Source organism: Aptenodytes patagonicus, chromosome 1 (genome assembly GCF_965638725.1).
Source record: "Aptenodytes patagonicus chromosome 1, bAptPat1.pri.cur, whole genome shotgun sequence".
Classification (NCBI taxonomy): Eukaryota; Metazoa; Chordata; class Aves; order Sphenisciformes; family Spheniscidae; genus Aptenodytes; species Aptenodytes patagonicus.
Genome location: NC_134949.1, coordinates 45,955,142 through 45,981,812, shown reverse-complemented (window position 1 = coordinate 45,981,812; position 26,671 = coordinate 45,955,142). Strand labels below are relative to the sequence as shown.

Below are 26,671 nucleotides of genomic sequence, written 5' to 3'. Positions count from 1 at the left end.
CAGAATTAAAGTTTATTGTCACAAAAGCAGGCTTAGAGATCTTAGGACTACAACATACTCCTGGATATTAAGGTTGCACACATACCCTGCATATACTCTTGTTCCTCCATCCAAGAACAGGTTTCAGCCCTAAGAAAAACAAATAAAACACTCCAAATCTGCTACAGAATGCATAGGTGTGCAACAAACAGAATCAGGCAAACACCTGAGGGAAAGCAGGTATATCCACTACTCCTTAGGGAGCATATCAAGATAGATAGCTCTCTGTCACACTGAAAGAAAATGGAGATTCTTTTCTATCAAAAGACTTCATCATATTTAGGATACGGTTTACATTATGGAAGGACTTTTGGCAGTAACCATGAAGAAAAATCGTTTTATTCATCTTGATTACTGACAGGGATTTTTCCATTATGTAAACAATAGCTCATAGGTATTCAGGCATCCAAAGCTTTGAAACAGCTTTGAGAGCAGACAGCAACTGACTTTGCTGAATGCAAACTCATCATAAAAACCTCTTGATAGTTATTATTCTAAGAAGCACATTGCCTCTGTCCTTGCCTGCATAGACTACAAAGTGCGTAAAAAGTACTGAAAGAGCCTGAGAAGTTGCTGGGGGGGCATGCAAATTTATTCAGACCTTTTTGAATCAGTGAAAAAGCACTTGGGCTAATCCTAGAGATGTGCTTTTTATTCTAAACTGTTGCAAATCTCTTCTTAAGATAGTATTAAGAATTTAACTTTGATTTTAGATAGCATTACACACAATAAAATATGACACAAAATTAGCAATAGAGTATATACCCTATGCAATTTCGACTGTGTTCAAATTAAACCAGGTGGGGCTTACTGAAACAAATATTTTTGGGCCATAACAGGGTACTTTTAAGCACTTGCTTTGAGCGAGAAACTGTTCTTTCTTTGTTTGGCCATCATATATGCCCAGTTTTTAGTATTTGATCTGAAAAAGCAGAAGAATCAATTCATAACACAAAAAAGGCAATTTCATCCCCAAGTAAATTTTTCCAACAGCACATAAGATTGGGATGACACACTCTAACACTTCACTAATAATTAGTCATCATGTCTTAGTAGAACACCTATTTTTCTAACATTTTTTTCATCTTTTTTCTTTTTAACATCATGTACTTTAGATTGCCTCTTTATATCAGATATTATTGGGGTTTTTTCCTTCCAGATGCTTAGAGGTTAGGAAAGGATTTTATTTCTTTTGATTCCTCTCCTGGGAAAAGAATCTACCAGCTTGTTAGTTTCCTCAGTACTCCCTATATAACAAAAAGTGGCATATATGGAAGGCCTCATTTTCTTTTCTTAGCTCTACTCCAAAGACGCTGTGAGCACCTGCAACGTCTGTTAATTTCCTTGGGTATTGCAGGTGTTCAGCAGCTCTAAGGATTGAACGTACTGGGACCAAGCAAATGTGAGAAGCTCATACTGGATCCATGGAGCTAATAAGGACTGAGAGTCCTAAAATAGACAGCAGTGAACTTACACCACCAAAAAAAGAGTATTTCTTCCAAGTGAACACATCAAGAAAGATGGGACTTGTTAGAAAAATACCTTACTTCTCTTTTCTTGAATGGCCATGTTCACCAGCTCTCATTACATTTTGCAGACTGAAACAGGGTAAGATTTGTTCCTACTCACTTCTGAATCTCAGTCTGATTCCCATGGCTATTACGGTCACTGTACAATTACCATAAAAATATTTTCTGTCATTCTCATCTTCTGCCCACCAAAGTTGCATTCTCCCCTTTTCTTCTTTAATGCTGTATTTTATTATTTATTTGTTGTCCTTTTTTCTGTGCACTGCTAGTTAATTATGTTTTATATATGCTGGAAAATTCTAATAAAAGCACTCGGACTTAGAATAGAAACTTTTCTCTTTTTTAATTGATGGAAAATCTGCAAGTTTAATTAGGCAACCCATTGAGATAAATGCATCAACAAATAAATTTCCCACTCATGAATGCAGTACAGCCAACGAGAAACTGCCTAGCAAGTTTCAATTCACGTGGGTACCGAAGCATTTATACCCAACACATTTGGGCCAGATAATAGCTTTCTGATAAAACCCAAGGATTACAGAGTGAACTCCAGCAGGGCAGCTGATTCTTAAGCACTGGGAAATCTCCCACTGGATTAGAGCACACATATTTTTTTCTGTCAGAGTGACAAGCGAACAAGTGCATGCCAGGAACATGCCTGAAGGAAGAAGGGGTTAATACAAAACTGCTCTTTGCAGGTAGTTACTATCTAGGCTCTTCTAGGTTGCTCTATAAATAAGCTGGTCCCGACGACCTGGAGAACACGGAAGTACAAAGATCCTATTTAGTCTACGAACCTCTTGTTCACAGCGCAGGTCATTTTTCTGTTTACGCTATGCACCATCTCAATCCAGAACAGAAAAAGGTGAGGCTAGTCTGACACTGCTGCTGCCAGCCACTGGCAAAAATTGAGAAGGTATGATCTTGTGATTAGAAATATGAAGAGAAGTGATATTGATACATAGTATAATGCCTTAAAAAGAAGAAACATAAAAATTATTTTAAAATAATAATCACACAATACGGGTCGTAACTTTTATAATAAAGCCAGATGTTCAACCTTGTCTAATAACTGACATAAGGAAGCAATGGTATTTATAAAGGAGATCTTTATTTCTCATGATTCAAAGAGACATTGCACTTTTTACTTTTGCAGCTGAAAAGCAGTCAGTGTACTTGAGGAATCAATTAAAAATAACAGAATAAAAGTGAGGAAACAGCAGTATCAGCTCAGAGCTTTCAACCTATCTGCAATTTGCTTCCACTTAAAAACACGACTGTTTCTTCAGAGCAATAACTGCATAGCATCTGGGGGATTTCACGGGATCAAATAACTTCACAAGTCCAGACCAGGCAATGTTGTCCTGTAAAATGATATATGATTGAAGTACATAAAAATGTGTTTGAATTAAAAGCTAAGCCATGGTAATAGGTCCACATTTCGAAATACAAAATTGCAAAAAAATATTAAAAACTATCCTTAATGCAAAGCAGAAAAAACACTTACCTAACAATAAAATCACAGAAAGTTTCTTGAGAAAAAAGGATACCCAAACCAGGATGTACTTTAAAGACATTAAATTATTTCTGGCACTATCAAATGACAGCTTACCACCCCCTTCATCAATAAAGCTTTTTTTCAGTTGTACTAGAGCAAAGAAATTTAAGGATCAAATCCTACTCATTTTATACAGCACATTCTACTACTGAAGCTAATTAACTGACTTTTCAAATGAATAAGGCCAGCTGGATCTGGTCTTCATGTTGCATATGGCTTTTATCATTTCTAATTTTTCTTCTTAAACACATTTTGTGAATCAACCAGTACAAGATTAAATCAATGCATATAGTACATTTAGAAAAGGTACATTAGTGCTAAATGCAGCAAGGCTGATCTCCTGTCTTGGAAATCATACAGATCTCTATGTGATTTATAACTGGTTGGCATTTGGGAAAATACATCATTATTTAAATATTTCAAATTGCCTCTCTGTAAAAATACCAGTTAGAACAAAAGCATACATTTACTACAACTCAGTTGTTCCAAGTGCACTGTGGCAGAGAATAAAGTGAATTTTTACTTATGATAAAATGGAGCTGTTAAAACGGAAGGTTTATGGTGGAAAAACAGAGCTATTCACATGAATGGGTTTAAACTTTATTTTAAAATTTTATTTTGACTGTGGCCCAGAGCAGAAGCTGGAAGACGCTACCATTTCCTCCTAGCAAATTATTATTTGTCCAAAAAATATTTACTGGTGCAGAGAAAGTATGACTGCTGCTTCTGAGTTAATCAGGCCAAGCTCAAAATTAGTGTTAGAAGAAACACTGTAATATAAATCATTATGGAGTAAATGTAGTAGCATTTGCTTATTATATCCCAGGTCTGTACTTGTAAAATATATCCAGGCTGTATGTTAGTCAAATGTACCTCAGTTGACCCATACAGTTGGAAAAAGTGCACCCTCTCTCATCATTGATCTTAATTAAGAAACAATAAAAGGAAATCATAAACATTTTGGACCTAATTCAAAATTTCTTGAATTATATGTTCTAAAACATATTCATTGGAAGCTCTAGCATGTACAGAACAATGTTTGTTTAGCATTTCCAATATTCTTTTTAATTATTAAATATCTCAATATGTTGTACAAAATGAGATTTGTTGCATATTTAATTAATTATTTTTTTTACTGTCTATTGACTAGTAATTACCATACAATTAAAAGAACATAAACTTTACTGTTGCTGCTTTGCTGAAAATAAAAACATCTGCTGGGCATATGTTTATAGTAAATGGAAAGAATGCTTATACTTTTGCAAATATGATGAGAATAATATTTCTGCAACAGAGACTTCTCGTCTGCACAGTAATAAACTGGCTGAAATAGTCTCATTTCACTGATGTAGCCTTTAGGTATCATAAAATATAATGCAAAAATACCTGCTCCTTGAGGTAACAAAGACGATCCAGAAGTATCAAAACTTCTATGCAGGGAGCCAGAACAACCTTCAACTGAAAGAAAGATTAGATACTATAATGATTTTGGGAAAGAGAGCCAATACACTTCCGAATGGTTACACTTCCACAGAACAATTCCAGGAAGGTCAGTCATTTTCTAGTGGTTCTGTTGTACAAATGTCACTTTGCCAATTTTCCCTGTGGGATGGACATCTTCAAAACCGATTATATTAAAGATCAAAAATACATGGAAAGCCATAAAGCCAGGAAACTATGTTATTTAGTTGGTTTTGAGACGTTGTCCAACAAGAAAATGATATTATATGAAGCAGAACAATTTTAAAGAGGGAAATAATGAATTTTAATAAAAAGAATTTTTATGAAATAACTGCATGGAGACCAGTCTAGGTTTAAAAGGAGACTGACATTTCATTTTCCAGGGTAATAGTCCCTCTTGAAAAAGAATCTTCCATGTGTTCGCTTTATTATTTTACTGACACCTAATATAGTTTTGGAATAGGATATGCTCCAAAGTTTGGAAGGGGGAGCTGCTTTGTTTTTGAGATTGCATACCACAGCGTAAGACAGTCCACCTCCACATAAAACTTAACAGGGCTTTGTTCTAGACGAGGACATATATACAAGGTAATAGTATTAATCCTATAACTTTTACCATATTAAACGCTTCAAGCTCATTCATTCTGTGCTTGTATTTTTCATGGTAATCCATTATACAGCTGTCTGGGAGCTGCAAGGGATTAAAAAAAAAGATATCAGAGTTATTCTAGTTACTTTTTCAAGAGAACTTTAAAATGAAATATTTTTTTTCCTAATTGAAAGTCACACTACAAAATGAAATCTGTGTTTTGTTTTCAAAATGAGCACTTTCCTAAGTTTTGTAATAATTTTCTAATAGCAGTTTCTCAGTTCTCATTTACAATAACTGTTCTTCAGACAGCATTTTGCACTGACATGAAATACTGAGATACATTCATTATTCAGAAAGCTCTAGCCATTCTTAAATGAGTATTACACAGTAAAGTGGAGATAACATTCTCATTTCCTTTTCCATATATCTTATCCCCTCCTCACCGCCATCCCCAAGAGATTTATTTAAATAGCTGAGGAGTGGGTTCTGGTGTGAGAGTAACATGCTTCAGTCAGGACTCCTGGATGGTATTTTTACAAGGCCTCCATTACAAGGCCTGCTATCAGATTCTGGAAATAATACTTTGTTTCGCTGTGCCTCAAGTTACCCATCTTTAAAATAAAACTTTCTCTATTTGCTTTGAACTTCTACATGTTCCCCTCTTCTTTTCCCAGTCACCTGATGGAACGTTGCCAGCACTGCCACTATGACTGTAAATGCTGTGATTTGGGGCTGAATTTGATACAAAGGCAGCTCAAGAACTCAACTAAGCTAAATACCCCTTCCCTTTTCAGCCCTTAGAGGCCACTGCACCGCAGGTAGCTAAAGCTATGACCATAACGGCTTTTCATAAAGCCTGTTCTCTACAGGGCAGCCAGACCATAAAATTTTCCAGGTTTTAAAGGTCATGATGTCTCTATTCTTCTGCTGTCCACAGTCCTGGATGCTAAAGAAGACAGTTGAGCTGGCCACTTAAGGAAGCTGTCAGAGGAGTGGGAAGTAGGTTTGCAACGTTACCGGTGATGGAGGCTGCTGGAAAGAGTGGAGCTGAAAGAGCCTGATGTACTTCTTCAGTATTGGGAGTTTGCAGTACGGCTACTCTGTTGTGGCTATGGAAAGAGCTAGTCCACAACTTAGCAGAAAAGTAACGGTACTGCCAAAAGATGAGGAAAGCTGAAGTGTTTAATACATTTTTGCACACTTATTAGAAGAGTCATCTGAGAGCATGTGGCTAATCTAGTTGCAAAGACGTAAAATCTCAGCCTAAAATAGGGAAACAAACTAGAGAACATTTCCACAAATTATATGTTTTCAAATCAGGTATGTATTATGAACTTCATCCTAGGACAGCCAAGAAGGGAATGAAGTGACCTCAGAACTATTACTCATTGTCACTGAGAAGTTCTCAAAGATGGTATGTCAGACGGCTAGTTGATGTATGTCTTAGAGGGACTTTTTACAAGGGCATATAGTGATAGGACAAGGGGTAATGGCTTTAAACTGAAAGAGGGTAGATTTAGATTAGATAGAAGGAAGAAATTCTTCACTGTGAGGGTGGTGAGGCACTGGAACAGGTTGTCCAGAGAAGTTGTGGATGCCCCATCCCTGGAAGTGTTCAAGGCCAGGTTGGATGGAGCTTTGAGCAACCTGGTCTAGTGGAAGATATCCCTGACCATGGCGGGGGGTTGGAACTAGATGATCTTTAAGGTCCCTTCCAACCCAAACCGTTCTATGATTCTATGATTATAGAGCAGTCAGTTCAAATTCAATGCACTGAAAAAAATGGAACAAATAAAGAATTTGAAAACACTGAAGGATAAGCAGATGAGTAATAGTCAACATGAATTTGTGAAGAACAAATCACAAGTCAGTCTACTGTGCTTGTAAGGAGGGTGAAGGGATTCACAACAGTGAAAACAACTGGTTGTCATATATTTTGATTTCAGCAAGATTTTTAACACCATTTCACATAACAATTTCATAAGCAAAATTTAAGAAACAAGGTTTAGATTAAAGTATTATAAAGTGAGGGAAAACTGTTTGAATGACCATAACCAGAGAGTAGTTACTAATGAGTCTTTGAACAACTGAAAAGACCTGCTGGCTGAAGGTCCATTACAAAAAGCAATGTTCTCGTTAAGAACTCAGACGACAGAACAGAAACCACATTGACTAAGTCTGCAAATGCGCAACAGGAAGGCACTGCAAGAACTTAAAATAATTTTCAGAAATTGGAGCATTGCTTAGAAAAGAAGTTTGAAATGCTGTACAGAAAAGCAGAAGGGACTACACTCAGGCAGAAATAATCAGCTGTTCAGGATTGGGAACACCAAATGACAATCTGGAAGATATAGCAGATCACAAGTTGAGCGAGAGTCACAGTTGTGCTACTGCAAAAAAAAGCAATCACCATTCTGCGACATGTTTGGGAGAGCAGCCTGCAAAGCGCAGGAAGTAATCCTTCAACTCTGCTTGGCAGTGGCAAAGCTCTAGCTGGAATACTGCATCCATTTTTGGGCATCAGATGTCAAAGAAAGAAATGAACTGTCTGAAAAAGCCCTGAGAGAGGAAAGAGATCAGAGATCTAGAAAACATGACCTATGAAGAAAGACTGAGAGAACTGGAACTGATCAGGCTAAATTAGAGAAAATTGAGAGCGGGCATAATAACGGTTTTTACAAGGCTATCATGAAGAAGCAGGGAACAGTTTGTTCACTCTGTCTACAGTGGGTAAGATAAGAACTAATGCGCTTGCATTGCAGCAAAAAAAATTCAGCCAAAAACTTGAAGAAACTTTCTATCTTTGAGGTTAGTTAAGGATTGCGGACGTTGTCAGTCTCCTTCACGGGAAGCTTTAAGAAGAGTACACAAATATTTTTCAGGAATGACACAAAATTCTAACTCTGCCTTAAAACAAGGGGATGGGTTAGAAGAACTTTTGTAGTCTTTCAGTCTTATTTTTTTAATTTAGAAAGTACTTTTTCCCCAGTACAGAGGCAAGGTTGAGTAGCTGATCTGGCAGTACTAATGTGGACTAATAGGACATTTTTGGTCTTGTTGCTATTTTATTTTCAGTAAAGCTGTGCAAATATCTGAGGGTTTGTTTTTCTCTTCCCCTCTAAAGAGCCAAACCAACTAAAATACATCAGTCATGAGATAAACAGAACAGTTCATTTATCCTCTGCCCTATAAGCTTTTCATTTCAACTGAGAATTAAAAGGGTTTTAGTATAATGGATTTTTGAAATTACAGGCTATCTGGAATTAAAATACAAAGATCTGTATTTGTAAAAATGTGATCATGAAACCTTTCTGCTTTTGCTTCCTTTATGTTCTCCATTTTTCAATATGAAGCATTCAAATTAAAAGAAAACAAGCTGTGAAATGTTTGGCAAATAAAAAGCTGGGTCAAAAATGTCTCTTGGATGTTGCCATACTTGAGTACTTAGCCCAAATGCTTTTCCACTTCCTCCTTGCTTACTACACATTCTGACTGAACGCATCCTGCTGTCATGGATTGATTAAGTACTATTCCAAACTGTACCTCTATTAAAAGTTTGGTGGGTGAACCAATTCAGTGCAACAGTCCAGCTGGAAAAGAGAGAAAGTGTCCACCACAGAGCACCGATAGAAAAGGGTACCTGGTAGTTAGCTATATGGTCAATTTATTGGAAGACGACCAAAACCCAGAAAACACTGGCTTTGTCTGAAACTGCAACAGCTTGCCACCTGGCTTCAGTTCTTAAAAGGTACCCAACACAATCTTCAGCTATCCTTCCAAGGTGAAGTAGGAGTAAATTACTGTTTGCATTTTCAGGAACAGAATTGTACTTACACATGCAAAGCAAGCCCCATTTAGCCACCGGAGTTGTGCATGCAACTGTTCTCTATGCAGGGTTGCCACAAATTTGTGTATCCAATAAAAAATCTTTAAATCCATGCACTGAACTTTTTTCTTACATCATGATGTTGACACTATGAATTTATGGCCTGAGTGAAAATGCATGAAAAAAACCAAATACATATGTCATGCACTTGTCTTAATAATGATTCTGCACTCAAAGATCTAGCTTATGCTACCGATATTCAAGTAAGCTTCAATACATACAGAGAGGTTTTGGCCAGTATTTCTTTGCTGATTTAGCTACAATGTCTCCTGGTCTTTATCAGGTCGTGAACAAAAGTACCTCGTCACTTTGCACTGTGATGGTGGTGCATGCTTTCTTTTAAACTAATTTCTTTGTGGATTGGTGCGGTGGCTCAAATAACTGAAACAACCAAGAGGAACTAGAGGGCAGGAGGGTCTCCATTGACCTAGTTATAACTGTACCATATGTTGGAGGTGGCGCCAAAACGATACCATAGGCCAGACTCATCTGTTGTGAACACTAGGAGACTGGCAACAGAGCCCTGAGAGCACGTGAGATACCACACGCCTGAGCACGCCCGAGTTAGGCTGCAATCCCACAAACGTGCTGATTGAGCACGGCCTGAAAAGAAAACATTCAGGCACAAGGTGGGTGACAATTAGTGATACTATACTTAAAATTTCTCCAGGAGAGTGTTTTTTCAGAGTTGTGTCTCTCCCTAGACTAAGAGTGTTTTGACTGAATGAGAGTCTCTTTTACTGTCCAACGCTGCGCACGCCCTACAGGGGAGAGCCAGAGCCTAAGGATGCTGTTCCACAGTCTGTTTAAACAGACGTAATTCCTCTTTGCTGCCTCAGAGACTGCTTTCCCCTGCACCGCCTGCACATTTCCATGTTTCCTCTCTCTTCTTGTACCAGCATTATCATGAACACTAGCAAGAGTACAAGAAAGCAGTAAGGCAACCCTTTTAGCAGAGCAGTGTCTTAGATCAGTTCAAAACGCTTGGGAGACCATACCATACAGCAACTTTTTACAATCTTCCCATGACTAAGGTAGTTAAAAGTAACGTAATGTAATGTAATGCAATGTAATGTAATGTAGTGTAAAATAATGTAAAACAGATAATGTAATTAGTTAGAAACTTAAGTTTATTTAGAACTTCGTCTAAAATGCATTTCAAATTAATGCAATCTATATTATTTACACGTATCTAATTGAAGTAAAAGTCACATCTCTTAAGATTCCTTGTCAGACTAAAATGTTATGCTACCATAATTGGGATAGTAATTTGCCTGTTTGAAAAACAATTATACTTGAAAACAGCATTATGCACATATACTTTATAGGCTGTTTTACAAGTGTTACCCGAGCCTTTATTCAATATTTCCCTAACTAACAACTGAACCAGGAAATCTGTGAGCTGAAATTCCTTCTGTCCACGAAAACAGTTCAGAAAGTCAACTCTTCAACAACTGTAAAATGCAGTAAGTGTGTAAATTCATTTAGTGCCTTCCTTTTTTGACTGTTTAGACTCAGTTAATTGCTGTGTTAGAATTCATGGGAAAACAGTATTGTTTTGGCTTTGGCTTCATGTTTTCCCAATGGCTGTACACAATAAAAAACATCAAAATTAGAAATAATCCTAGCAAAGACCAGACCAGTTTGAAGTATTCACTGTTATTTAAAGATATGAACACTGAATTTGGTGCAGGGTAGATAAGAAATCTCAGGTTAAAAGTCCCTCTCTTTCCCAATTTCCGCAAAAATTCTCCTTTCTAGTTCCCAGTATAGTTGTATATAGTCAGGTTAGTTCATGTCTTAATGTATTATACAATTCCACTACTGACAGTTCCCCAGTCTTAAGTATGTGGCTTTCCCACACTTTTTAAAACAACAGTAAAATTAAGCTACACAATTATATTCTTCCTCTTACTTCTCTTTATTTGCCAGCTGCATTTTATGATATTCCACTAGTCATTGCTGAGGAGATATTACAAGTCAAGGGACACTCTATGGCAAGCTAAGAGAAGCACGGCATCTCCCTTTACCCAATGTCCTCTTCTCTGTCTTATTGAAATAGGTCGTTGTATGCAAGTCCTGTATGAAACACTGACCAAAATGATGGCTGCATTTTTTCCCATGCTGCCCATCGGTCATTGGTTCACATTATATCAATATTCAAATTTTTAGGCAAGCATGGAAACAGGATGCATTACGTGATCTACGAAGCTCAGAAAGATCCAGTGCAGATCCCACAGGATAGGCGGCACAATCTTACTGCATCACTGGTTACGAGATGTATCTTTATCTCTTTCAGTATCGCCCCTGGCTGACTTCCTATAAGCACTGTAGTTTGGGAAGATTGAAGTGGTGAGGGCTGTAACATACTAAGTCAAGGTTAGCATTTTATTAACTTCATAACAGAACACAGTGCAATGATGTTTTTAAAAGACACTGACAAATGCCAAAGAAGAGGGGAAGGTGCTCTTAAATGTTTTGTCATAGCAGAAGAGCCAGTCACACTTTTCACAGTAGCAACAGTGTAGTCTACCTTAATAATATTTCATTTCCAAGAAAGCAGCTTCTTTCAATGCAATTTAGCTGACAGAAATGAAAAAAAAAAAAAAAAAAAAGACTGTTACAAAATCCACCACGTTCTCAGAAAACATTTTGGTGGCATTTAGCATTCTTCCAAGAAATCTATTTGAAAACAAAATTGGTTTAGCCCATTGGTATCTCAAATAGCACACCACACTAAAACTTAAATTATGAATTTGCCACTAGTAATTCTGTAGTTAAGACTCAATTTTCAGAAACTGAGAAACATTACAGATGGGAAATGAATAACATATTCAGCCATTTGAATTTAGGAAGTTTAAGAAATCTATTGGTTAAAGAGTTCATATTTGTGCTGAATTTAAACTTAGAAATTCTTCACTCAACTAGTCCTTTGGGATAGGTTTAGAGAATGCCATGCTCCTTCGGTCAAAATCTTGTAAAGGCAGTAAGTCAGAAATTCATATGAAAAACTACTTTTGTCTGCAAAAATTTGAACATATCATCTACATTAAAGGTGGAAGAAGTAAACATCAGTCTATTACTTTAGAATGTTCTCACATGGCTGTGAAAACCTTATTAAGCATTTTCTAGGGAGGATGGAACTGCCCAAACACATAGTTTTAAAAAAGTGCAGCTTTCTAAATACTGCAGTGCAACTTATCCTAACAAGCTCCATAAGGACAGAGGCTTTTTATCTTGTCCCAGGCTCACCTGTTCATTTAATTACAACACTGCTTGACAATGATGTGTATAGAGCACAGTGTCTCTTAATTATATGCTTTAAAATTATGAAAAAACAGGCAAAACATTCTGTTCAGCATATTTTGATATAGTTGTGTTCAAGTTCAACGGATCAGAAGATCATCAAAACATCTGAAGCACAGCTGGTGTAGGACCAAACTAGGAAATATATGTGATAAATTGCAGACGGTATTGTACGACAAGCACAGATGTGGAAATGGGAAGGAATATCCTTGAAGCCTACTCATCATTACATGATTATAATATGATTAGGGACTAAAACCAGGACAGCTCGTGACACAGGTTGGACCGAGAGCCAACATGGGGAGCCAGGGCTTCCACCTGCATGTTCCTCAGAGGGACTACAAAGTTTGTAAAGGCTTGTCAGATGGCTCCTGGTTTGGTCTGGAAAGGAAGAATGTATGATCTTAGGGATGGATCCCAGGAAACTCAAGAGGCGTTTCCAAACATTTTCCCAGCCACTCACTGTGAAGCTATCTGCAAGGGACATTTACCACCACATTTTCACGGTGAAGCATTGATGTGATCAGGACACCTAATTCTCTTAGCAGGAGTCTTTGAAAGTCCCATCTTCAAGTTCTTGGCTTTGCAGTGCTTTAACGAAAGTGTTTCCATCTAATACTATAGGAATCTGAACACAGCAAATTGGAACTACTTTTGTATTAATTTTAAAAAGAGCACTATTATATAAATAAATGCAAGCAAGCACAGCATAATTTATGTCTGCTGAAAATTTATTCAGGACTGAGCCCAATACATTAAATACAGATTTAGCTAACATGAATAACTGCTTCATCCTAAAATAAGAGAAGACATCTCCTTAATCCATGTTCACTCTGCCATCTGAGCAATTATAAAAAAGGAAACATATATTAAAACTGCAGTTCTAAACTAGTGGTAAATCACTGAAACCTGTAATACAACCATATTTATGCTCCAAGTGTAAACCCAGTTATTTTTAAAATTAACATATCCTTATTTTATTTTAAAAAAGAATCAACAGAATCAGTTTTTTTTATTCCAGCCTCAGACCTTTAACTTTATTTTTTACTTGACAGTTACAGCCCTGAGAGATCACTCAGCTCAGCTGCTTAGTTTTCAGGCTTTACATGTATGCTAATGTTATTGTTAGGTGCTTGCTTCATCAAAATGAAAGCAAAAAGTCACATATGCATGCTCTTGTGTTTTCTTAAAAAGTATCACTGTTTTAAAAAAATCATTACTGCTATATGAAACATATATCAACTATTCACACTAACTATATAAAAAGTGTCCAAAGACATAAGAAAAAAAAAGTCTGACAAAAAATGACCGATCAGTGAAAAAAAATTTATTTTCACATAAATTCTGATTTCAGTATTATCTGCCAGTTTTACCACTCAAAATTAAATACTCTGGAGTTCGCAAAAACATGAAGTCGATGTAACAAAGGGAAGTCATTTAGGAATTCAAGTAAAACTGAACTAGCAAGCTCAATGTATTTCAGACATATTTGGACTAATTATATTAAAAATGCAAGCATAATTACTATAGGAAAAAGTTTACTGTATAAATGAATGATATGTAATAATTTCAGATTCTTATAAAAATAAGAAAAATTATATAAAATTAATTATTAATTATAAATAAACCTAAAAGTCTTGTTTATTGTAGAGAAAGAAAGCACTAACACGTTTATTTAATTAAATATGCTTCTAAATACATAACCTTTGCAGAATATACAGGACAATATGTCTTATATCTAAATTTAGCTACATGGCTACATCAAGGCTTTGAAATATTTTGAGTCTAACATCGCTAGACATAATATATCAAATATCAAAGTTGTTTAAATTACTTAAGATGATAAACGAGCTTTTTATAGAACATGAGTTTCTCTTACTGTGTTATTAATGTAAATGCTACTGTGATGGGTACAACTCCTCACAGAAGGGTCTAGTGCCCTTTACTGACCCGCCAGTTGAGACCTGACAGCTGTAAATCTTTTTGGGATGCTCTACCTGAAGCACAGGATCAGAAACAGACAAATGGGCAGCAGCTGTTTTTAAGAAGTCTGGTCAGGGTTAGAGCAAACGGGGATGGTGGAAACTGAGCATTAACCATCTGTTTATTGTTGCAGATCTCATCTCAGGTTGTTAGATGGGGCACCCGCCAAATAAATGACTTTTTCTGGGGGAAGAGCCCCAGCAACTTCAAGTTACGTGCAGACACTAGACTGTTTGAAAGTGAAAAACACCAGTCACAGGAGACTTGGAAGCTTGGTTAAACAAAGCCAAGTAAATCTGCAAGGACCACTCACTGACAGGCACATAAACTTCTCTTTGTGTGTGAAAGCTTAAGGTGGCCCTACCTCTGAAATTGCTATTGTATCTCCCCAGCATATGTCTACATCTGAAAGGGTTAAGTGATTTGTGAAGTATTTTGACTAAGACAAAGTAACTACCTTATATGCTATTAGCCCATAGCAGTAACTATAGTGTGACTATAGCAGGAGATGAAATCAAAGTGACTAATAGCTTTTCTTTGCGGATGTGTCAGGAGTGTTTCCAGCCCTGTATATCTTCCTGCAATCGGATGTGGCATTAAATAGCATTCTCTCCTTATTCCCAGCCTGCACTTTACATGAATCCTGGCCAGCTTCTCTTTGTTAAACAGCTCCACCCGCTGAGGCTCTCACTCACTAGCAGAAATGGATCCTAGCTGGGTCATAGATCACAAAGTCTGCCAGACACACATCCAGGCCTTAGCCTTGTAAGCACTTTCTCCCTTTAACCACCTTAAAGCCAGGCCCTATGAAAGATCTTTTGCTAATCTACCCCAATAAGTACAGGACACCAGGCAATTTAAGAAAGTTTTGGGTTTTTTTTCTTCAAAGACTCTAGAAATACATAAATACTTATGCAAGGACTTTTTGCTGTGGCAATGCCATTTGTAGCACTTACTGTCTTAAGCAGCAATCAAATATATTAATAAAGAGGCTTCGTTTTAAATCCATCTGCAAGGCAGCTATGAACAGAGCTGAAAAATGTTCTGCTGAAGAGGAAGGAGTGATTGCTCTTGCTGTTTGAAAGAAGCAAGGCTAACAAGCGTAAGAGTGGCCAGCTCCTCTAGGAGAAAGAACAGGGATGAATGCTTCATTCTCTCAAGTAAGAGTCCCACATTCATGTTAAATTAGGTAAAACAGTGAATAAAAGGGAAAAGAAATCTTCTGATAGAAAGGATTTCTCCCATATCTACGTGACACTGAATGCTCTGCCCATACAACAGGGAGTGTATAGGAACAGAGTGAGCTATGACAAAGAGAACAACCAGGAATAAAATATTGCCTTGGTGTCGATCCAGACCAATTACTAGAGCCCTGTGCAGGCATCCATGGCCCACAAAGCAATTCCATTAGTTCTGAAGCTAGAAGCAATATAATCATACCTGTGAAGCATCAAGCTCACACTAAAAGACCTCTCTCTGCCCTCACAAAATGACAGTATTTTGTCAGACATTCAGTAGTCACGGTGTATGTCTCAGTTTTACTACTGAGGTGGAGAGATGTGTGAAAGGAATGATCCTGTACCAAAAGGCAGAAAAAACCAGTTCATTTGCATCTCAGTGTTTAATCTGGACTTGACAGGCTCTTCCACATTGAAAAGAAACACAATGGAGGAAATTATTTTCGCTAAGGTAATAGGAAACTTCAGTCCCTGAACAGTAACTTGTAACAATGAATGGCCCTAGGTGATTGATAAACACTATTTTTTTGGTAGAAAAAATATTTTACTATTTTGTCTTACTCTAACTCACTTCTGATTGACAATCTTTTCATAAAAGCTCTGGTTCTTATTTCAAATAAGCAAATATCTTCACATCTATTTCACAAATGAAGGAGGCAGAGGGACTTGTTCAGATGAAGAATTGGCAGGATTAAAGAACTTATCTTTACTGAAAAACAATAGCAAAAATTAACTTACTGTTTGGATATTTATACCTGATAAGAGTCTTCACCAGTTCTATATTTAGCAAAAGGCATACACTTGCATTAATTAGTATCAAGGCAGGTTAGGTGTCTTATGCACTTGCTCTCTTTATCCTGCCTCCACATTTGTCCAGACTGGAAAACGACTGGATTGCACCAGGGCTACCCCTTGATCAGGAACAGAGGCATTGGTGTGTATAAAGGAAGCAGCTGCGGTGCTCATCATGCACCACGAGTTTGGAAGGATGTTTATGTCCCACAGTCCAGATTCAGCCACGGTGATCAAAAACATCCATGACTTTACCATACATGCCAAGCTGCCAAACCCTGGCAGTGACTCCTAAAAACTTAGTGCCGCTACCCCTCTACTTCCCCGTACATTTATTATCACGCAGAGATTAAACTCTCTTCAATTTTCTGATAAGCATAGTAAAAGACCTGAGACTCGCAGTTTTCTGACATGTTTTTTTAAAAAATATTTTAGCACATGTAAAACAGAGACTCGTGTGCAAACAATTTTTTCTCACAGTTCTTTGTTTGTACTACACAGCGTTACTAAGTTTTAGTTGTTTTTTTAGCATCACCTAAATAAATTTATGCATGAAGACAATGATGGCCTCCTTTTTTTGGAATGACCCGCACATTTTGGATTGTTCTGGAAATATTCTTCATATATGCTTACTCTCGCCTTGTATCCCCCAAGGCATCAGTTTTTGGCCGCTGCCGGAGACAGAGCAGACATTTGGTCTATGCAGTACAGCTGCGCTTTTGTTCATTTTTAAAAACAGAGCTTGAAAACAAATTCTGCATAAATTTCTCTTTGATTTTTGTTGTCTTTGAGAGCAAATGTTTAGGCTTCATCACATTTTTAGCTATGGAAGTATTTTTTTTCTGAAGAGAGGAATTTAACACATTCTCCAATATTGTGTAGATGTAGTGCTGACTCCACCATGAAAACTGCAGTGTCAGAACCGCTGTTGAGGGAGCAGTAACAACTTTCCTCTCGGTAGTATCAAAATAGCACGGTTTTGTGCTGCTGCAAATTTCAACATAGCTGGGAAATAAAAAATAATATTGTTTAGATCAGCATAAAATTCGGTCTTCAGTATGCAGCCAGCTGTACATAAAAATGAGCAGAAATTAAGCAAAAATGAGCATTTACTTGAATCGGGTCTTTAGCAACCACACAAACACGTGCAGCTTGAAGTAGTGTTGACAGACATCGTTCTCTCAGGGCAACTTGCATCTGTCCAGACCCTTTCCGGCCAAAGGCAGCGTGTCTAAAATCAGGTACATTGACACAAAGTTTCTATGCTTACTGGTTTTAAAGGAAAGAATGTATAACTCTCCACCAGCAGAGTTTAATCAATGATTTAGTAAACTGATAATTGCACAAACAATCTGCTATGGCTTTTGGGTGATTGCACACATACTGAGGAAGACACCATTTTAGCAGTCACTTTCAGCTGGCGTAAATGCAGGATGTTAGTGCCTATTTATCCAGAAAAGCAAACAGGTAACTCGATTTGCAAATAGAATTAAATATAATCCTTTTAAAACACAGTGAACTTCAGGCGTAAGTCTTTTTCTTAATGGTGTAAGCATGATTCCGATGTCATTTGCATTTACTTGTTTATTTGTTTTTGCGTTTTTCTCCTAGTTCATGGTTTGATGAGCCTGGCAAATTTTAAGTGATTTGACATTTTGACTACAGATTTTAAGCATTGCTTTTCCAAAGACTGCAACAACATTTACCTTAAATATTTTACACACTTGCCACTCCTACTTTTTTTCTTTGATTTGTACTAATTTTTTTAATAATCAGTCTAATACTCTCTAGTGTCTCCATCGCACAACCTGTTCTCACAGAGTGGTTGTGATCTTCACACAGTCATATTCCATGCCTAATGCTATGTTGCCATCTGTTGACCAATTTAGCAGTTGTAGTACTAAGACAAGACACTCAGGAACATAAAAATTCTCCAAAATATTTTCTAAGTTTAAATCTCAATTTTGTATTTACTTCTTTTTCTCTGTCTAGGAAAGTTATTTAAAAATCTTAGTATTTATCCTTAACATTTATTAATTTAAAGAAAAAAAAGTATTAGGCCTTTCCATACACAGAAGCTGCAGCAGAGAAGATCTTCAAAGGCTGCTTAAGGAGACTGTCTAAAGGCTAAAATAAATTGGAAATACTTTGGGAAGTAAATTGTAAGAGAAACATAGTGCATGAATGGAATTGCCTATCTTGCTATAATGTTACTTTTTTCAGTTTCAAAAGGTGTCCAAAGGGATCAAGATAATATTGCTGCAGAAAAAATGAAAATAAAAAGGGGTCAAAGCATTTACTATGTGATTCATTATTCATGGTTTTTTGGATCACGTTCAGTTTAAACTTAAGTACAGACAAAAAAGCAACAAGTTCGCACAGGATAGTATTTCAGCTGGGTTTAAAAGGGTGCAGGAGTTACTTTTATCAGGATGTATAGTATCAGCACAGGCAAGAAGTTCTTCATGCCTGCTTCACTCGGCATCTGAAAAGTATATTTAACTCTAAATGACAGCATGTATAAAACAGAGTATGTATTACATTTTTTCGCCTCCAAGGAGATTTGTAGGATTAACTTCATAAATACCGGAAAGGCTTTACAAAATTGTGATCATGAGCACCATGTATAAAAAAAGGATTCGTTTTATATAAAGTCATTAGAATAAAGTAATTTTAAAACAAAATCTTTTCAAGAATTTATACATGGAAGTCTATGTCCAAAAAACAAGAAAAACCCCAACTTTGATATGTTTTTTTTAATGCATAAAAATAAGCATGGATTGGCTCTATTAATATTAATAAAAATGAGAATACTTTCTATTTATACAGCAATAAACAAACTAAATCAACTCAATGGCTCAATCATTGCATTATGGTGCTGACTTCAAGAACTTACATGGATATAAGGATTTCATGCAGTCTCTATTTAGTGACTCACCTTTGAATCATCCAGTTCCAGCTTTTTCAGAGACTTTCTGACATAATCTATGAAGGAGGATGATTTGGAGAAAGTTTTTCCAACATGTCGATCACTGCAAATACAGCATTGAGATGCAGGCTTTTATACATCCAACAACAGAAATTTACAAATTTTTAATTAATTTTAATTAAATTTTTAATTCAGGAGAAATAAATCAGCTACTACTGCCAAGTTAGTGACAATTTTCCCTTCTCCTCCTTTTACTTAAAACAAGCTAGCTAATACTTGAAGAAATTTCTAGATACAGCAACTGTACAATTGTACTATGGTTATAGTACAATTATTATTTTACCTAAAAATTGGAGAGTTGAAGGTTTCTTTTTAATTTCTCCCTAATATTTTTATTTCCCTATACGAATGACAAAATTCTTATTTCCGCTGACAGATATCTCCTTCTATACTTCTACAATACTGCTATAATTTACTATAATGCTGCTGAAATTTATTTACCATCAACCACTGGACTGAGCAAATGCCAAGTTGGAGTAAAATTTCACTTTCGCTTGTTACCTTGTGTTCTTATCGTTGCAATTTTTATTTCACTAAGTGATGCCAGAATTTTCTCCTGTTTACAACTCAATGGCCTACTTCTGAAGCCAGCCAAAAATGTGGGCTGTTTCAAAAAACATGTTAAAATAATGCACGAAAACTTAAAAAACATATAGGAAGACTGAATCTTAACAGGCCACTTAAATTTGTTCTCTGTGTTTAAAATACCTTGGAGAAACAACATGCAAAGTTTTTGTTAGTCTGAATTCACTTTCTTGACTGTCTTAATGTAATTCCTCTTCCAGCTGTGCAGTGTAGGAGTTACGTTTTCAGCTACAGTAGCTGTTTGTGAGTATTCAATTACTTAAGAGGAAATATACTTTCCCCCCCGTGCAATACTAAATGGAAATATCTTTGTTTAAAACTTTTCCCCCTCTTTACTCTCAGTAAAACACCTTTCTCCTTATTTAAGGATCAGGATTATCATCTACTGAGGTCAACAGAAAGACTTTACTCGGTGGCAGTTGTAGTGCTGCTCAGCTGGCAGGGATCCCCACTCACTGAGAATCAACGCTCACATTTATTTTTAAAGAAAGAATGAATTTCTGCAGTCATATTTAAAATTTAGAAGCACTTAAACATTTGGGCTGATGCAGCCTGAAAATCAGTTAATGATGCTGCTGTTATGTCATTCTTTGCAAGACGGGCGTCTGCCCTCCTAAGCACAAGCTACAGGAGGAAAGATATTGTCTGGGTCTGGCTGGGATGGAGCTAACGTCACAGCAGCCCTGGTAGTGCTGTGCTTTGGATTTGTGACTAAAACAGTGCTGGTAACACACCAAAGTTTCAGCTACCGCCGAACAGTGATTGCACAGCGTCAAGGCCTTCTCTGTTTCTCTCTCTGCCCCCCAGGGAGCAGGCTGGGGGTGCACAAGAACTGTGGGGGGACATGGTCAGGACAGCTGACCCAAATGGACCGTAGGGATATTCCACACCATGTAACACTGTGCTCAGAAATGAAACGGGGGGGTGAGGAGGGGAAGGAGTCTTTCCAAGGTAGCCATTCCTTTTATTTCAAAAGTATGACTTTAATTACTTCCTCCAGATTATGCTTCCTTTAACAAATGAAACATACTATCATCTACTTCACAGTTTTTCTTTTTTTTACAATTTAGTAGCCATGGTTTTATGCGCTATATTTTATGTAATTTTAAAATAAATAAAGCATTTCTTCTTTCAGAAGTTTGATCTTCTGAAGGGAAAGCTGTCTGGCTCTACATTTAGCAAAGGATTTGGGGGTATCTGCATTAGCACTTATTTTAGATCAGGAGTATGCTTCTGAAGTGAATTTTCTGGTTTTGCCCACCTCTCATGCCTTGGTTCACACTGTGGAACAGGATCAGAGCTCAAAAAATGGGTTACTTTCAAATTAAATTAAACTGGAAGGTGTGCTTCTGGATGCGCTCCAAGTGCTCACACACATACATCCCACAGAATTAGATAAAATCTAACCCAACTACAACTCCAGAAGAGAGTATAGTGCAGATGTCGGGTCCGCAGCACCAGCTCTCCAAATCCCATCCTGCAAGGGCGCAGTACTTGCTAATGTAGGCGTAGGCAGTAAGTAGCTCTTCACAGCCATGCTGGCCATTGGGCTTTCAGCAGGTTTTCCTCAGGACAAATGGAAATGTCTTTTTGTCTTCTGCAGTATTAAAGCTGTCAGGACCTCTGCATAACAGGCTAGCCCAGGACTGGGTTGACTTTTTAGTGAATTTGCTGTCGGTTCTCTGGCGAAAATATTTTACCCATGCATCCAGTACCAAAGAGGACCTGTTTCAGCCATGGGTCAAGAAGGGCAATACATTTGTGATGTGGATTTAGGATGAAGAAACGTATCCTGCATTTTAATACCAATACGTATATACAGTCTGATAAGACTGATTCTTACACCCTTCTTCTTTCTAAGAAATACTTTCTCTACAGAATAGAGGTGGAAAAGAATCAGATCTTTGGTTTGTGTTCTGTGAATTCAGAGCTTCCTACCTTTTGGTGACACCATAAATTTCTTCTATAATAACCTGAAGAACAGCTCGATAAAACAATGATTCTGTAGGCAGCTGCAAAAAATTTTACAACAGCAAGGATTTAAAATTGGCATTGAAATTAAGGTCAGAGTAACAAAACCAGTATTAGCTTCCTTAACTACTTATTGGCTTGTATTCTTTACAATCAGTCATAACAGGTTTAAGAGGACAATTCACTAATGTTCTTGCATCCAGTTAAAATTACGTTTTTGGGTCAGATTCTAACATAACCATGAATGCAAGAAAAAAAAAAAAAACCCAAACTCTGAAGTAAAAGTTCAAAGGTTGGCAGAGGGAAAAAGAACAGAGGAAAAATGTACTGATCATGATCCAAATTCTACTATACAAAATAAATATAACAATTTACCTAAACTGTTTTAAAGACAAAAGGAGTAATTCCCTAGCTGAATCATCATACACTGTAGTCTGAACCATGCAGAAAGTACTAGGCTTATAAAAACAGAATACACTGAAAACTTCAGACCTTTGTGTATGAAAGATCTGTTTGCATAAAAATAGTTAATGCTTGCCAATTAAAAATTCATGGCAAAATGCATTTACAGTAAAAGACTACTGGGGTCAGTGGGCTTACATATGGAAAGAATAGGTCTCTCAGCCTTGCCTTTTAAATATTTGCACAGTTGGTATCCACCATCCCTGAAAGGATAACTTGCACAACAATAATTCAAAGTATTCACAGGGAAAAAAATATACAGGGATTAAAAATGAGAATGATGATGTTTCTAACAGGTTCAAGCTTTTGTCATAACAATTTCTATTTTTACATTAGTTGATAAAACACTGGGATAGAGTGATCCAAACCAGGGATATCAGAAGGACATTTGTACTGAATTTATGTATTAGCTGAAAGATAGAGAAAGAAGTTAAGATGGGTAGTTTTATGTCTTAAATTTTAAGCTGTGCTTTTTTTCCAGACTCTTAATTGTCAAAAGAAAACAGATTCACTAAGTACAATCACAGCAATAAAAATGTGATTTCATGATGACACATGCTATCTATCAGGATTTGATATAGTGTACGCTGGTATTTTAGATTCCAGAAATGCAGAAGTTCAATAAAAGTTCATGGATTAAGAGCATTCAAGGGGGAAAAACACATTTTATCTTAGAATGGCTAAAATAAACAATATTACTTACCATTTGGCCAACTGCAACTCGCTCCAAAGCCTTTAAGAGTGAAGGAATTAAATTGCTGGTATGTTTATTCTTTATCAGTACATTTTATAAACACATTGTATAAAAGTCAGAGGAGATGACATTTTAAAAGATTAATGGTGTGACATAACATGAGCTTGCACACTTTAAAGTGTTAATACCTTCAGGGACTCATAATCAGCTCACTCCTGTTATTTTGGTTTATTTATAGGAGAAGCAGTGACAACAAACTGTATGGAAATAGATGCATGCAAAATTTGTTTGTTTTTCTTAGTATTGTAAAAGAATTTCAGAGGATTACTTTCTGTGAAAGTGCTAAAAAGAAATGCATGTTACTTGAGTCTGATCCTACCAAAATACAAATAATTCACTTTACATATTCAACTATTTTAAAATAAATATTAGTTCAATGTACAATGTCTTTAAATACTTTTAGTCCCTAGTATTCAGATAAATTGAACTTTCGTACGTAAAGTCAAATAAAATAAAAACTTCAGAGGGACTGCAGTTTAAAATGCTGTGCGTTATCTTTCACTAGATTTTTCATACCATAAATCCTGATGCAGGTGTGAGAGCACTTGATTTTTATGATCCACAGTGACAAAGAATAACAAATAATTAGAAGCGTGGAATATTTTTCCACAGTTGAAAAGATACTGTGCCTATAAAAATTTCAACTGAGTATTAAAGATCACAGTAGAAATGAAGACAAAAATTCAGTAAATTATCTGACACTACAATAAATTAGATAGCAAACCAAAAATGCCTCACCACTTATGGGTCATCGTCACCTTTAGTCCCCAAACTCCACTACAGTAAATAAGACTGCTTGTCTCTGAATCACCCACTTCTCCTCCTCCTAGTTTTAGAACTGATCTTGTCTTTCAGACTGTTCTTCAAACACGGTCCAAGTAGTTGCAGTTCCTCCGTTCATGGCTTTGGCCGACTATCAGGTTTGACTTCTGCTGTATAAAGTATAGCTCTCATACCAGCATATATCTGCTGCTTCTTAGAAGATGGATGTGGGTTCTAACATGTATTGTAAGGGTCTGAAACTGAAACTCTCGTCCAGAACCTTTGGCCCTTGGCACTTTAACCAATTTCAATGACATGTAATAATGAACATCAGCAATAATGCTGAGTGTCATTGCTCAGCAGACTCAGTTTCTCCTAGCCAGCCATCACCCCTAGGAAGATGGGTGCCTAGCTGCACTGCGCTGTCTCCCTTGTACCTCCTAGAAGGCAAGGAAAATCCTAGTCATGAAAAATGCATAGAGAGAATTACAAACATAATAACAGTAGAAGTATCTGGTGACACAGGAGAACTCTTTGCCTTTCGTGAATGTTTAAACAAAAAAAGGTTTTAACTGCCAAACTTCTGTGATTTCTGTGAAATCTAAAATAGATATATATGGCACATTCAGTACTGTCTCTTGAGGGTCATTTGCTTACAAAATTTATCCTCCTACCATTGCTGAAAAACAGCCCAAACTTTTCCTTTCCAAAAGAAATGGAATGGGAAAGGAAATAGCTTATGTGTCAGATGAGGAAGAATTGCTATTGTATGACATCGACAACAAAAAGAGAAAAGGCAAATCCCGTTTAGAACGCACTTTTTGTGTTAAGTTTTACAACATCTCTAAAAGGAACAGTTTTTTTCTTGTACCTTGCTAAGGGTAACACATTTAAACCTTATGAATACTAAACAACCGTCCTGCTATACCTTCTCCTGATAGCATTTAATTACCCTGTTAGTTCAGGTTTACATAACCTTGATACGCTAGCCTATACCGAGTCTTTAGTCCACACTGTTCTCCGTAACGGAGGTACAGAGCTATCAGCAGAGGCTAGCCATAACCTGATGTGATTCATCTTGATACCAGAAATTAAAAATTAATAGAGGAAAGGAATAGTGGTCTTCTAACTGAAACAGTGGTTGAAATTTTCAGCGCATATCTGTTTTTTCAAATTAGACAACAGTTCATCATCCTGTCTTGATGATGCTAGGTCTTTAAAAGCACTTCATCTCTTGGTGCAATGTTAAAAGGATGTTTCCAGTCTCTTAAGCCACACGGATTTTAGAGCTCGTCTAGTTTTTGGAATAGGCAGGTTTGTGTAGGTTTTAACAGTCAGAGCATTCAATATTATGAATCATGAAGGCATTGGGAGAGTTAGTGATTGCAATCCTACAATTACCTTGTTCCTCCCTAAGTCCTTCGCCAGGAACTGTATTACCCTGAGGGGTTACCTTGTTTAGGTTTCAACAAAGGTTTGGCCTTTCTGTCCACTCTTAAAATAAATTTCTGTCAATACTCATTTTTTCATGCCTTCAGCAAGTATAAAATATATAAAGCTGGAAGGTCAATACTATTTTTTTAGATATAATTCATCATGCTTACAACATTAATGATGTTATTCTGTAGAGTCTTGGATTAAAGTCATGGCTCTAGGATTAGAAGCCAAAAACAATGAATCCTATAACATCTGGATAATGCTCTCAGTAGGAAAAAGAAAAGAGGGGAATCATACCAAGCATGCTGACATTCTAGCATTGCGACCACAGCACCAGCCCTTGTCCTTCAAGTACTGACACATGGGAAATCCCCACACTTCCTCTGGACAATCTGCAAAATGGAGAAAAAAAAAATAGGCACAGCTTTCATGGGCTATTTTTCTCTTATTTACAGAATACACAATGTATTGAGCAAGCTGATCAGTAGTTAATGGTAGCAGAAACGCTTAACTGTTCTAGTCCAGTATCAAAAACCGTGGTAAGTGTTATAAAAAAAGTATTTTCCCCATAACAGATGTTTTTGGTTTATGCTGAATTTCTGATAATTTCACATTTTCCAAAACAATTTTAATTGAAGGTCTTTTATGAATATCCACTGAAAAAACATTCCAAGGGACAAGAGAAGAGTTTGCAAATACTGATGGAACCCCATGCCATGCCAGGGGTCACAAGATGTAAGCCAGCAGTCGTTCAATGTAGCTGGACTTCAGTATCACTTCTCATTGGGTTCTTCTTCTATCATAAACATCTTTTAAACATCACACAGAACAATGTGTATTTGTTTATTTCAGTTCTGAAGGCCCGCGCTTTGCTGCAAGGCAGAATGTTTGTTTTCCAGAAAAGAGCAGCTGCAAAGGCTCTTGCTGTTTCTTTGTAACATCGAGAAGCATTGGCATCCCAATCTGTGCTCAGTTTGTTTCAGTATCATCAATATTTTGAATAACAACACAATTCTTCATGTTTAACAGTCATGCAAATGTGGGAAAACTAAAGTACGGGGATTACTTTATATCTGTTCATAATACCCAGTTTTAAATGTAGATGAACCCTACAATGTTTTGAATTTTCATTAGCACATTTGTCAGCTGGTATTTTAGAATGCTGAATAAGAATTACTACTTTCTTTAAAAAAAAAACAAAACAAATTGGCTAGGATCCTGGCCTTTTAGCATAGAAAGATGACTCGGGCATATTTAAAGATAAATCAATATAACAGGGTTAAAAAAAGGACAGTAGAAATATGACTCTTCAAATTTACCAAAAGTC

At 36.7% G+C, this 26,671-nt stretch overlaps 1 protein-coding gene across 3 annotated transcripts in view; it reads right to left on the bottom strand.

Annotated features, from left to right (window-relative positions):
• Nucleotides 1–2,660: 2,660 nt before the first annotated feature.
• Nucleotides 2,661–26,671, bottom strand: part of METTL25 (methyltransferase like 25) — a 64,591-nt gene continuing 40,580 nt past the window's right edge. For 2 of the 3 annotated variants that reach the window (XM_076333787.1, XM_076333796.1), the window contains 7 exons: nucleotides 25,642–25,736; nucleotides 23,095–23,124; nucleotides 21,897–21,970; nucleotides 19,323–19,416; nucleotides 5,204–5,278; nucleotides 4,513–4,584; nucleotides 2,661–2,932 (listed from right to left, as the gene is read on the bottom strand). In XM_076333787.1, the coding sequence (XP_076189902.1) occupies nucleotides 2,834–2,932; nucleotides 4,513–4,584; nucleotides 5,204–5,278; nucleotides 19,323–19,416; nucleotides 21,897–21,970; nucleotides 23,095–23,124; nucleotides 25,642–25,736 (539 nt within the window). In that variant the 3' untranslated portion in view covers nucleotides 2,661–2,833. Of the gene's footprint in view, nucleotides 2,933–4,512; nucleotides 4,585–5,203; nucleotides 5,279–17,126; nucleotides 17,390–19,322; nucleotides 19,417–21,896; nucleotides 21,971–23,094; nucleotides 23,125–25,641; nucleotides 25,737–26,671 lie in introns of those variants that run through there. The other variant, XM_076333805.1, reaches the window with a different exon arrangement.